Source organism: Salvelinus sp. IW2-2015, linkage group LG27, assembly GCF_002910315.2.
Source record: "Salvelinus sp. IW2-2015 linkage group LG27, ASM291031v2, whole genome shotgun sequence".
In the NCBI taxonomy this organism is placed as follows: domain Eukaryota; kingdom Metazoa; phylum Chordata; class Actinopteri; order Salmoniformes; family Salmonidae; genus Salvelinus; species Salvelinus sp. IW2-2015.
In genome coordinates, this window is record NC_036867.1 from 240,716 (window position 1) to 254,949 (window position 14,234).

Genomic DNA, 14,234 nt, shown 5'->3' on the forward strand with positions numbered 1-14,234 from the left:
GTCTAATTTGACGTGTCAAACCACGACACTCTGGTTTGCTACTGGCGGTGTCCGTGGTGCTTGTGCCCTATGAAACCGCATAAACTCTCCCTGTCCTACCCAACACACACGCATGAACGCGCGCACCCACACAGACACACAAACACCACCTCCCTCTCTGCCCATATCAAGTTTAGGCAGCTTGATCAGCCCTAATAGGGTTCAGTAATTATTGTGTTTGCATAGGGCCTGTCTGCACCTCTAAGCAAGTCTGCCATGGTATGCCTTGTATGAGCTTGACAGTTTAACAGCGCAGACAAAATATAATAATGACCAACAGTGTATCTGTCTCTTATACACATCTAGAAGTGTATAAGAGACAGCCTAGCTTGACAGTTTAACAGCGCAGACAAAATATAATAATGACCAACAGTGTATGGCCCAAATTAGGCCAGCAGCAGTAAACACAATTAGAGCCACTTTAAAACAAAACTGACACTAATTAGTCCACTAATTAGATCAAGTTTGAGCTGGTAGCTCGAATATAAGGTAACTCAGATAAACAGTTTGGAAAAATTGGACAGCCCAATATGATATGTTTCGGAATACAAAATTAGGATGCGCTCACTTGCATCATTTTCTAAGTAACACTGCTTTGGGGGAAAGCAATAGAGTCAGTTTTGCAGGTGACAGAAAATGGACTCATAATATTGCCATAGAAAATATTATTACTAGTTGTAACATCCTTCAGGGCTTGGCATTTTAATGGGTGTATGATGTGCATTCTGAGAGCCAAACAGAATGGTATGGTGAGCGCAACAGGTAATAGAACCAAACAGTCAACCACAATTAAAAAAAATACTATTTGACATGTTCATTGCTTTCTTTTCCCCAGAGTGTGTGTGTGTGTGTTTGTGTTCTGTATTCATTGGTCTGGGGCATGTGTAGGCCAATAGAATAACATTATTTGTATTACACAAACCATTCTGTGACCCATTCTCCAGCTATGTCTTGAATGAATTTTAGAAATGGTTTCATACATCAGCAGCCTGGGGGCTGGATGTGATTCGCTGTATTTATCAGCTTGCTCTCTCCCACAATTCAACAGGCACCAGAAGGAGAGAAGAAGAGGGCGACAGAAAGTATTTAAATAAATAGATTGTTGTTGAAGTATTACAATACAACATAAACAGCCAAAGCTAAAACGGGGAACAATTGCTACACACTTTTGTTATTTTTTTTTATAGCTAGCGAGATACAGTTGCTTCCACGAAATGTGTTTGACTGCTAAGCTAGCCGACTGGCTAAACTAAGTAGCTAGCAAGTTAGCTCGGCTCCGGCCTAAAATAGCTAACGTTAGCTCCATTTTCAGATTTCAAGAGAACCCCAATTCAAGTGTACATTACCACGTATGCAGATGTTCATCTAACGAAGTAAGTATCCAAATATACATTATTACAGATTGTTTAATAAACTCATAGCTAATGAATGTAGCTAGGCAGCCAAGTAAGCTAGCTATAGTAACGTTATTTGGCTAGGTGAGCTAACTAGGTTGACCAGACAGCTAAATGCAGTATTACGTGTCAACACAATATTAACATTTGTCAACTACCCGTTACTACATTGATATTCAGCTGTCAAGGTGAAACTGACGTCGTATTTGGGATACCTAGCTATGATTAATTTAAACAATTCATGTTACAGTTCTCTCTTAACGATTTAGCAATGTAAACATGGCTAGTTAGCTAGATGGCCAGCAGAACTAAAGACTAGTAGGCCCAGATGGCTAACTAGCTATTAGCTTCGTAACTAACGAATTAGCGAACATTGTTAATTTGGCAGCTGGCACAGACAAGACCATGCAGTTTAGCACCACGGCCAATTTGGCAAATTATTTAATGGCAATGCAAGTAAACTGAACAAAAATGCAACAATTTCAAATATTTTGCTGACTTACAGTTCATATGAGGAAATCAGTCAATTAAGATACATTCATTAGGCCCTAATCTATGGATTTCACATGACTGGGAATACAGATATGCATCTGTTGGTCAGACACCTTAAAAAAAAGTTGACCTTAGGATCGTCACCGTATTTCTGTTCATTCAAATTGCCTTCTATAAAATTAAATTGTGTTCATTGTCCGTAATGTATGCCTGCCCATACCATAACCCCACCACCACCATGGGGCACTCTGTTCACAACTTTGACATCAATAAACTGCTCGCCCACACGACAATACACGTGGTTGTGAGGCCGGTTGGACATAATGCCAAATTCTCTCAAATTAAGTTGGAGGCAGTTTATGGTAAAGCTATTAACATTCAATTCTCTGGCAACAGCTCTGTTGGACATTCCTGCAGTCAGCATGCCAATTGCACGCACCCTCAACTTGAGACATCTGTGGCATTGTGTTGTTTGACAAAACTGCACATTTTAGAGTGGCCTTGGATTGTCCCCAGCACAAGGGGCACCATGTAATGATCATGCTGTTTAATCAGCGTCTTGATATGCCACACCTGTCAGGTGGATGGATTATCTTGGCGAAGGACAAATGCTCACTAACAGAAATGTAAACAAAGATGTGGACAACATTTGAGAGAAATAAGCTTTTTGTGCATCTGGAACATTTCTGGGATCTTTTATTTCAGCTCATGAAACATGGGACCAACACTTTACATGTTGTGTTTATATTTTTGTTCAGTGTATATAGCTATTTATAATTTCAGGTATGGTTGTTTGGATGGCAACTACTGTATGTGTTGTCAAAACATGACCTTTTGAGGTTAGAAACGTAATCAATAAACTAGCTGACTTTTTAGCAATGACGAGGTTCTAAGCTACCTATCTACCGTTACCTAGCTATGGCATTCATTCTGTTCATATTTTAGCTGGCTAGCTAACAATGCCATTTCATTTTGAAACAGTCTGTAAATAATATTTAGCCAACAATAGCTTGATGAACACTGTAAAAGGGACGTGTAAAGACACCAGGTGAACGATTGCTGAATAATTTTCTGAAAAGGTTTCTGCTATGTCACTATGGTTGGTGACATTCATAGTTAGACCTACATTTGTTTGTAGGTACATTTTAAATCTCCACAATATTGCTATCAGATTCAACATGATCACATCTTTATTTCTAGAGCAAGGGAAAGCTGATGAAACGTTAGTTCAACTGACTCACCAATTCTAGTCATGCAATGGTGAGTAATCACTTTGTACACTGTGCACAAATAATAAAAGGGTAAGCTTATCAGTAAACATCAGGGTGTGTCAAATGTCTGTAGAGGTGTGTTGTACCAGGATTATCTGCATTGAATGAGGGTATTGATTACCAATATAATATAGGAAGAGGAACTGTCGGCCTAATGTTGGCCCATCCAAGAATTATAGAAACACATTATTTGGTACGAGAAACACTTAAATTACTGTATTATGAAGAAAAAATAAAGTGGAACTGTAGTTATTTTTATTTGTGTTTTCTCTAAGGAGATGAGCGCTCTGCAGTGTGTATGACCAGCTGTCTCCATCCTGATGGGAGGACTCTGTGGATAGCAGCACCGTCTTCAGGACTCCAGGAGGAGAGTAGCCGCCCCTGCCAAGGAGGGCCGTTCAGAATGAAGAAAATCAGCCTTAAGACCATCCGCAAGTCCCTCAACATCAAGGTCAAGGAGGAAGGAGGGGGGGACTTTGTCATGCTCCAGCAGCCCTCGCTAGTGGCCGACTTCTCCAAGGAGGACTCGCTCTTCGGGGGCTGCTACACTAAAGATCTTGCGGGCTGCAACCTGGGAATTGGTGATGTGGGAGAGGAGAAGGCGGGACACAACAAGGGCCGGTCTAAGAGCGAGAGCCTGATGGGTTCTCTGAAGAGGAGGCTGTCGGCCAAGCAGAAGGCCAAGGTCAAAGGTGGCTCATTAGCCATGGGGTCGGCTGACGATGATGACACCTTCTCCTCCTCCTCGGTCCCAATCAGCTTCAACGAGGTCAAGGCCCAGCGTCCGTTACGATCAGCGTCACTCCGTAGCCACCATTACAGCCCGTCTCCCTGGCCCCTGCGGCCTGTCGCTTCAGATGAGGCCTGCATCAAAATGGAGGTGAAGGTTAAAGCCATGGTCCATTCCCCCAGCCCAAACCTGAATGCCATGCGGAAGGAGTTCCACCACCATGACTTTCAGATGGAGAACATCTTCCAGGAGCAGGCCGAGTCCCTGAAGAACCTCCAGCAGCCGCAGAACGGAGACCCGAACAATGACAAACACGTGCCTGTAGTCCTGGGCCTCACGCCGCAGGACTACATCCAGTACACCATGCCTTTAGATGAGGGAATGTACCCAGAGGGGTCCCACTCTGTCTCCCACTCCTTCTGCCTGGACAGGTCCTCGCCCATGGAGGTGGTGACGGAGGCGGATAGTAGCTCCCTCCACGCCAACCACCAGAGTCAGGAGGACCAGGATCTGGTGAGTCTGAACCGGAACCTTCCAGCGGACCTCTTCATGGAGTCACAATCGGTGAACGGCCTCTTCATCGGCTCTAACGGTGTGATGTTCCATAGCTGCAGGGACAGGGTCAACGCTCAACAACACCCCGCTCCTCCCCAGCGCTCCCCTCTCCTGCCCGCGCTACCCAGAAACAACATCCCCAGGACTTACTCCAGGTTCGGCGGGGCAGACGGCCACGTGGCGGCCCGGATGAGGCAACACCTGAACTTTGACCTCGACTCTGCTCCGGGGGTGAGTCGGCTGTATGACTCAGTCCGGAGCAGTGGACCAATGGTGGTAACCAGCCTGACTGAGGAGCTGAAGAAGCTAGCCAGGCAGGGTTGGTACTGGGGGCCCATCACACGCTGGGAGGCCGAGGAGAAGCTGGTCAACCTGCCTGACGGCTCGTTCCTGGTCAGGGACAGCTCGGATGACAGGTACCTCCTCAGCCTGAGTTTCCGCTCCCAGACCAAGACCCTCCACACCCGCATCGAACACTCCAACGGACGCTTCAGCTTCTATGAGCAGCCTGATGTGGAGGGACACACGTCCATGGTAGACCTGATAGAATACTCCATAAAAGATTCAGAGAATGGAGCCTTCTGTTATTCTAGATCTCGCTTACCAGGGTCCGCCACCTATCCCGTCAGGCTGACCAATCCCGTGTCTCGGTTTATGCACGTGCGCTCCCTGCAGTACCTGTGTCGGTTTGTGATCAGACAGTATACCAGGATTGACCTAATTCAGAATCTGCCTTTGCCCAACAAGATGAAAGACTACCTGCAGGAGAAGCACTACTGACTCTGTTGACACAGACGTGACATGGGACAGACAACGTTAGCAACTTGCACTTTTGGGTTCAGTTTAAGAGATTCAACAAAGGTTTACAGACATCCGTAGTTTGGAGACGATCGATTGGGTTCCATTGGCTCTTTGTTTGTGTCCAGGGATGGCTGAAATGGAACCCTATTCTGTATGTAGTGCACTACTTTTGCCCAGAGCACTAGCTTAAAGTAGTGCACTGTATAGGGTGTCATTTCAGATTACACCTTGGTTATTTTTGTTAGTGTCCAGTCCTCCATTTCTCAGTTTAAGGGTTGTCATTGTCGCCAAGCCTCCAGAGAGATGTATCATAGCATCTCCATTTCTCAGTTATGGTTAGTTAAGTCATTGCGGCCACGCCTCCAGAGTGACATATCATAGAATCTGTCAGGAAGTATGCAGCGTGACTAAGTTATAGCTAACAACATTTATCAGCAGTGAGATCTAAAGATCAATATTTCTCTCCCCAGTTGCTGTAGTAAACTGTAAACGCTAGAATGGCAAGTTCAACCTTCTGATTTAATGTCAATATTTTGCCTTCTGACTGAAATTTACAGATTTAAGATATACATTTAATTCACTGCAGCCTTTTAAGATGTCAAACCCAAGCCAGATTTGAAGTGAAACTGTAATGAAATGCATATCCAGTCAGATTTTTTTTTATGCTTCATTTGGCAATTTATTTAGAAAGATCTCCAACAACTCTAAACGCAGTGGGGCATATCTTTTGACAAACTATTATTATTATTATAATTTTTTTGCATAAACAATTTTATCCTCTTAATTTCTGAGTTCTTAAACAGGGTTAATTCAACCTTATTTGTCACCCGTCAAGTTGGTTAATGACAACTGCTAATAAGAAGTGTAAGCTGTATGTGGGTGCATGTAGACAACTTTCTCTCTCCCACTACAATGGTACTATTAGGAAAGATACAGGATGGTTTCTATGTCGCCATGCACTTCAACTTAATAAGCATGCATCAATATCATCGCTTTTTAAGGGCAAATATCAGTAAGTAATTAACCTGAAGATAAGCATTTAACTGCTTCTCTATTAGGAGTGTCAGAAAAAGCTGCCCTAGGACCAATTTAAGTGCCATGTACAGTATGCTTAGCTCTGTGTGCATGAAGGGTGTTTGAACGGTCAGACGCTGTAGAGACCTATGCCTAATCAGTATACAGGACGGGAGTATCGACTGTAAAAAGGGAAAGTCACATTTTCATTTCTACAGCAACATTTATCACTGAACACATTTTAAGGAAACCTTGTGAAAAGGAATCTCAAAAATGGGGCGGCTTAGGTCGAGGCATTTGGGGGGGGGAAAGCCTGAATAGATGAATATTGGTGCCCCTTCCTCATATTTGGGAGGTCGCAGGGAGAGTGGGAAGGGAGATGTACGTGACAGAATTCCCTCCCAGTGCAGTAATGTCCTGCTCCATGGAGAATGAGATTGAGGCTTTTGTGCGAAGTTTGCCCAATGACTTGCATGAGTGATGTCACGCTGTCATACTCTCGACTTCATGGCAGTTTTCCAGTTTGACATTTTAAAATGGATCCACTGTCATGCTTATTGTCAATGTTAACCTACATATTCACAGTCTGCCTGGGCTGTTTGTATCAGAACAAAAAGGGAGAAAAGAAAACATGCTATGCAAGTGCTTTTTAAACAAATACTTTGACGAGGAATCATAGTTTTACGTATGTTAAAAGGATCTCCGACTACTTTGGTAGGCTGGTAGATATGTATAGTCTAGACCTAGGTAGTAAAGATCTGTTGGCATCTAAGGTGGTTACCATGACACCCGGATAGCAGAGGGTAGATGAGATCAGACGTTGTCGGAATGTTACAAAAGTGTTGCATAAAGATTTGTTGGCATTTTTAATTGCTTTGAAATGTATATGAATGAAGGATGTAGGTAATGTTGTCCGTCTGGTGTAGAAGGATTGTTCTACTCAGTTATATCATCATCACCAGGTGGGTGTTTTGTGTGCAAGGAGTTTTGAATATTTGTTTTATTTCCTGTGACTTGTGACATTGAACTCTGTCATTTTGGGGACTAGTAAGGTGTTTGTTACATGGAACAGTTTGTTCCAGGTTACACCAGGGAAATGGCTGTGTGTGAGAGGATATACCAAGGCAATGGCTGTATGCATGTTTTAGCAAGGTAAAATATTTTGCATCATGTAAGACAAAAATCTCCACTTGCTTGAAGATGAAGCCACATTTTTGGGCACGGTTCTTCACCGTACTGTTAACTGGTAAATCTCCATTGTTTCCCCTTACTAATATTGTCCCTGGAATGACAGCATTAAAAAATGTCACAACATACAGTTCAACGTATGATTTCTCCAGAGCACACACAGGTGGGGTAGCTGTTAATGAAATGAACAGAATTTTGTTATTATGTCTATGGGATACAAAGGGTACGACAGCAGTGTCATATCTAAAACTGTTGCTAGGTTATCAAGGAACAACGATGACTAGAATGTGGAACATTGAATTGAAGAAAACAAATGTGAAATGGAGATGTTTAATTGTTTGACGAATGTACGCTTAGTTTTATTATTTTATTTTATTCAGGGTCCGCACAAAGTGCTTGAGGTGCTTAAAGTAATTGAATTTGGCACTCAAATTCAAGTACTGGAATACTTTGAAAATCAGACAATTTCTCCAGTTGGTACATGAAAAGTACTTGATCAAATATGTTTAAAAAAAATAATAGATGTTTTTTTTTTATTGTTCTAGCGTAGTCATTTCCAGGCAGACTACAGTGTTATTTCCTCACGTTTGGTGCTCTGGTTGCAAGGCGACCACACCAGCCACTCAGCCAGGCTGGTGCCGAACTGACTGATTTTGCGCTGCCAAACGTCACATCGATAGCTAAAACGCTGGGCAAATGAAGATGAAATCCTGTCTTTTGTGCGTATGGAACATTTCTGGGTTATTTTATTTCAGCTCATGAAATATGGGACCAACACTTTACATGTTGGGTTTTATATTTTTGATCAGTGTAGTTTACCTACCTTAAAAAAAAAAGATGTACCAATACATCACTGGACCCAATCAACCCGAAAAGAATGTGTCAGACTTTGACACGGCGAGCATGGGTGAATTGGTCCTGAAGAGCTACATGAAGGGCAGAATACAACGCTGCATCCTGCACTGGCGCAAGTTCTACATCGGGACTTTCTCTGCAACAACTTCCAGAGCTTTTTTTTTACCAACCGCCTCATTCACGCATCACCAGCGAAATTACGTTTTATTATTCCCTCACACAGCCCACCCAACCTTCCCGCGACTCTAGAGCTGCCATTCGGAAACGAGATGCTTTTGCGTAGCTAATAAGTAGTAGATTCCCAAATGCCCAATTTAAAAACACAATAGTCCTAAAGCTGGAATTGTGTATTAATGTGAATAGGAAATGTGTTCACCATTAGGCATTGCCCAAAACTCTGCTCATCACTACTCAAATTACAACATCAGTACTGACTTACCGTTCATTTATGTAATAAATAAGTAGAGAAATAACGTATTATTGAGTAGAATGTGTAAGGTAGTGATGAAATAGTAAGTTGTTTTTTTCCATGAGGTTGTGGTGTTATACTGCCATCTGGTGGTGACTAGAAGCAATTGCATAAAAGGAACTATTACAAATTGATGGCCCTTGAAAATATATATTAGTGCTTGAAAAAGTACTTAAAAGTCCTTGATTTTGACTTACCACTGTCTGTACGAACCCTGATTTATTGTGTGGCAGAGCCAGACAAACAGCTCCCCAATTGGCTAAACACTCTTCTCTGCTATGATACTTCAGTAGCCCGTGACTTGTTCATTATCACTCTGAGTCATTGCCTTATGTGTGAGTTTTAGAAGTTGATGCTTGTTCAAACTGCTGAAGGATTTTTGAATTCATAAGTTGTTTAGCAGTTGGCGAACAACCTTCACCCATTTTATATTGTTTGTTTGTTGCGCATCTCTGCAAATGAAGGTGATTGTTTACAATGATTTGGTAAATACCAGTGTTTCTCCCCATCTTGTTTATCCTCGCTTCTATCATGGACATCTTTGGTACAATTTAAAAACCCTTATCTTTTTTTATTTTTTATGTGTTCTACACATTTGTGTTACTTCATGAATATGATATTGCCTTTCTTGTATTAAACTATGGGGAAAGAGAATGTCACCATTTTGAAGTATGTACACGCAATGACTTATCATCTTGGGAGAACAAAGTAGATTTGTGAACAGTTTTAGTCAGTGGAAAAATCATTAGTAGCTACTAGTAAGTCCTTATTAGAAAAAAACAACTTCCGTTTACATTTTGTCTTTTTCTTTTGAAAAATAAACGATTGTGATTTATTGCACATTTTGGATACAGTTGAAGTTTTTGTATAAATTATAAATAAAAACTATATTCCGAGTCTGTGGTAATACATCTTTTTTTCTATTTGTTTCCAGTGTTTTAGAGGAAACACCAGAGCAACCGACAGTCCAGTGTACTTTTAAAATCAACGGCTTGTTCTACTTCATGGCCTCTGACCACAGAACATTGGCTGTCCCGTTTCAGTTCATTTCCCAACGACTCTACACGTTGAGCGGGTGATCACTAACACACAGTGGCCTCCCGCTGCGGTCAGCCGTTTTGTCTTTCATTTAGCAGATGCTTTTATCCAGAGTGACGTACAGGAGCAATTGGGGTTTTAGTGCCTTGCTCAAGAATACATCGATAGCTTTTTCACCTAGTCGGCTCAGGGATTCAAACCAGCAACCTTTTTTGTGTCCTGGCCCAAAGCTCTTAACCGCTAGGCGCCCAGCCACCATCTGTATTCACACAGGCAGCACAATTCTGATCTTTTTTTCCCCCCACTAATTGGTCTTTTTACCGATCAGCTCTGGAAAAGATCTGACGTGATTGGTCAATATACCAGTGGAAAACAAACATAAAAATGGGGCTGCCAGCGTGAAGACAGCCTAATTCTCGTATAGTATTGAGTGAAGGGCCAAACAAAGACTTCTCGTTCTATAATAAATTAAAAACAAAAGAAGCTCCTCTTCCTCCTTTTCTGACAGTACTTTCTCAAACACTCAAATTACCGCTCTTTTACCTGTCAATCATCTGTGTGTTAGAAGTACAAATTGAGCCGTTTGGGGAGAAGTCTGCGCTTTCCACACATACATGATCTAAGACTTCTGTTGTGATGCAACTGGATGACTTCTGGGTCGCGTTCAGTCGGTATGAAACGGGAGAGAACTTTCTCAGGGCATTGCCTGAACTTTGTTTCCCCTGTTTTTTTTATTCCTACTGATCAGAGTAATGGTGGCATTTTGACCCGGTGGACACATTCGGTCCTCACTGAGATCCGGAGGGCTGTACTGCCTTGCCGTTCTGTGGAAAATTAGCTGCTTTTGATATTTCTAATACAATCTAAAACTGAAGACTTTTAATTTTGTTCTCAAAAGCTGCAAAATAAATTGCCCACTTTTCCAGAAGGGTGGGACCAGTGTATTTGCTGTGGGAGTTCAAGGAGTAGGAAGTGTATAGGAGTAGGGGAAAGAGGGAGTCGAAAGGCAGAAGATGACAGGAGGGAGCCATCCTGGACGAGTGAGGAGTAGGAGATCAGCTCTTACAGTCTGCATGGGGATGTAGGGGGGGTAATGGTGTCCGGTTTGGACCTCAGATCAGATCTTACACAGTCTGCATGGTGATGTAGGGGGAGGTAATGGTGTCCGGTTTGGACCTCAGATCAGCTCTTACAGTCTGCATGGTGATGTGGGGGGGTAATGGTGTCCGGTTTGGACCTCAGATCAGCTCTTACACAGTCTGCATGATGATGAGGCGGTGGGGGGGTAATGGTGTCAGGTTTGGACCTCAGATCAGCTCTTACACAGTCTGCATGGTGTGAGGCGGTGGGGGGGGGTAATGGTGTCAGGTTTGGACTCAGATCAGCTCTTACACAGTCTGCATGGTGATGAGGCGGTGGGGGGGTAATGGTGTCAGGTTTGGACCTCAGATCAGCTCTACACAGTCTGCAGGTGATGTGGGGGGGGTAATGGTGTCAGGTTTGGACCTCAGATCAGCTCTTACACAGTCTGCATGGTGATGAGGCGGTGGGGGGGTAATGGTGTCAGGTTTGGACCTCAGATCAGCTCTTACACAGTCTGCATGGTGATGGTGGGGGGGGGGTAATGGTGTCAGGTTTGGACCTCAGATCAGCTCTTACCACAGTCTGCATGGTGGGGGGGGGGGTAATGGTGTCAGGTTTGGACCTCAGATCAGCTCTTACACAGTCTGCATGATGATGAGGCGGTGGGGGGGGTAATGGTGTCAGGTTTGGACCTCAGATCAGCTCTTACACAGTCTGCATGATAATGAGGCGTGGGGGGGGTAATGGTGTCAGGTTTGGACCTCAGATCAGCTCTTACACAGTCTGCATGGTGATGAGGCGTGGGGGGAGTAAAATGGTGTCAGGTTTGGACCTCAGATCAGCTCTTACACAGTCTGCATGGTGATGTGGGGGGGGGTAATGGTGTCAGGTTTGGACCTCAGATCAGCTCTTACACAGTCTGCATGATGATGAGGTGAAGTATTTTTATCTGCAGTCTCTGACAGGCCTCTCCAGGCTTCTGAGGTAAAAGATGCACCAATGTTTTCTATCTCTCTCTCTCTCTCTCCGCCCGCAATGCCGAGCCTTTAGGATTTATTCATAGCAGACACTGGTGGTCGCAAAGTGAGATTCCTCCAGTTTTTCATCTCTCTCAATCCCTCCCTGTTATCTGTATCCAAAATGTTTTTATTTTGGAATGAAGTTTAACTTTTATTTTCTGTAAGTGAAGTCGTAGGCATAAAGCTGACGACATCTCAATGTGACACAGTGTCTCAGTCTTGCAGTTAGTGATGGTTGTTTCCAGGGGTGTCTGTGTGACATTGATGTGACCTATAGCAGTCAGTATTAGGAATAAGTTCTCAGCCCCAGTTCTGAATACCAATACTTTTCCTCACTGTTATTTTGTATACTCTCCAGAAACACTGATTTGAGTGTAGTGATGGAAGGATGACATTTGCCTGTTACTTGTTTCGGCGATCGTTCCAAAAGCACATCTCAGGAAAACAAGTCAATAAGACTCTTAGATTATTTTTCCCATTGAATTTAAACTGAACTGAAACAAAGAGAAATGTCCTTCACTGTTCAGCCAAAAACATTCAGTCATAGAATCAAACCTACATGCTCTCAATCCTTGCTTACGTCATTTCGTTCCTGCACCGATATACCAGCCTTTATGACAAAAGGTGCTTGTCTCTGAGCAAATTCCTTCTCTGTGTGGTTCTTAGTTAAAGACTGTTTACACCCGAGGAACCATCCATCACCCGCCTGGCTCCTCAGATTGATGAGGAGGCCGGGCCATCTGCCGCGTTGCTTCCCGCACCCATTTGTCACCAGCAAACCGGCATGATGAAGACCGCTCAAATTAGCCAGCCTACATACAGTGGCTTCAGAAATACCCCTTGACTTATTCCACATTTCTTTATTTTATAGCCTGAATTCAAAATGGATTCAATAGATATTTTTTCTCACCCATCTACACACTATCACATAATGAAAAAGTGAAAGCATGTTTTTAGAAATGTTTGTAAATGTACTTAATTATTCACACCCCGAGTCAATACGTTAGTCACCTTTGGCTGCAATTACAGCTGTGCATCTTTCTGTGTAAGTCTCTAAGAGCCTTGCACATGTGGATTGTACAATATTTGCCCCTAATTCTTTAAAAAATTATTCAAGCTCTGTCAAATTGGTTGTCGATCATTGCTAGACAGGTCTTGCCATAGATTTTCAAGCAGATTTAAGTCAAAACTGTAACTCGGCCACTCAGGAACATTCACTGTCTTCTTGGTAAGCAACTCCAGTGTAGATTTGGCCTTGTCTTTTAGGTTTTTGCCCTGCTGAAAGGTGATTTCATCTCCCAGTGTCTGGTGGAAAGCAGACTGAACCAGGTTTTCCTTTAGGATTTCATCTGTGTTTCTTTTTATCCTGAAAAACTCCCCAGTACTTAACGATTACAAGCATGCCCATAACATGATGCAGCAATCGATATGCTTGAAAATATGGAGAGTGGTACTCAGTAATGTGTTGTATTGGATTTGCCCCAAACATAACACTTTTTATTCAGGACAAAAAGTTAATTACTTTGCCACATTTTTTGCAGTATTACTTTAGTGCCTTGTTGCAAACAGGATGCATGTTTTGGAATATTTTATTTCTGTACAGGCGTCCTTCTTTTCACTCTGTCATGTAGGTTAGTATTGTGGAGTAACTACGATGTTATTGATCCATCCTCAGTTTTCAGCTATCACAGCCATTAAACTCTGTTTAAAAGGCATTTTTAGCCTCATGGTAAAAATCCCTAGGCGGTTTCCTTCCTCTCCGGCAACTGAATTAGGAAGGATGTCATTTTCTTTGTAGTGACTGGGTGTATTGATCCACCATCCAAAGTGTAATTAATAACTTCACCATGTTCAAAGGGATATATATATATATTTTTACCCATCTATGAGTAGGTGTCCTTCTTTGTGAGGCATTGGAAAAGCTCCCTGGTCTTTGTGGTTGAATCTGTGTTTGAAATTCACTGCTCGAGGGAACTTACAGATAATTGTATATGTGTGGTCATGTTAAGCACAAATCACATTAAACACTATTATTGCACACAAAGTGAGTCCATGCAAGTTATTTAGTATGTGATTTGTTAAACAAATTTTTACTGATGAACTTATTTAGGCTTGACTTATTTCTACTTTGACATTGTGTGTAGGCCAGTGACAAAAATAAATCTCAATTTAATACATTTTAAATTCAGGCTGTTACACAGCAAAATGTGGGAAAAGGTCAAGGGGTGTGAATACTTTAAAGGAACATGACAGGGCAGGAGGTGGTGGGTAAGCCCGGTCTGGGCA

At 42.6% G+C, this 14,234-nt stretch overlaps 1 protein-coding gene across 4 annotated transcripts; it reads left to right on the forward strand.

Moving 5' to 3' along the window:
- Positions 1–1,017: 1,017 nt before the first annotated feature.
- LOC111953405 (suppressor of cytokine signaling 6) lies at positions 1,018–9,704 on the forward strand. Of its 4 annotated transcripts, none has more exons than XM_023972646.2 (3): positions 1,018–1,412; positions 3,126–3,185; positions 3,472–9,704. In XM_023972646.2, the coding sequence occupies exon 3, from the start codon at positions 3,495–3,497 to the stop codon at positions 5,259–5,261; it is 1,767 nt and encodes a 588-aa protein (XP_023828414.1). In that variant the 5' UTR covers positions 1,018–1,412; positions 3,126–3,185; positions 3,472–3,494; the 3' UTR covers positions 5,262–9,704. The 4 variants fall into 4 exon arrangements, with proteins under 4 accessions (XP_023828414.1, XP_023828416.1, XP_023828417.1 ...); XM_023972648.2 differs by having other exon boundaries at positions 3,475–9,704; XM_023972649.2 differs by lacking the exon at positions 3,126–3,185 and having other exon boundaries at positions 3,475–9,704.
- Positions 9,705–14,234: the final 4,530 nt, after the last annotated feature.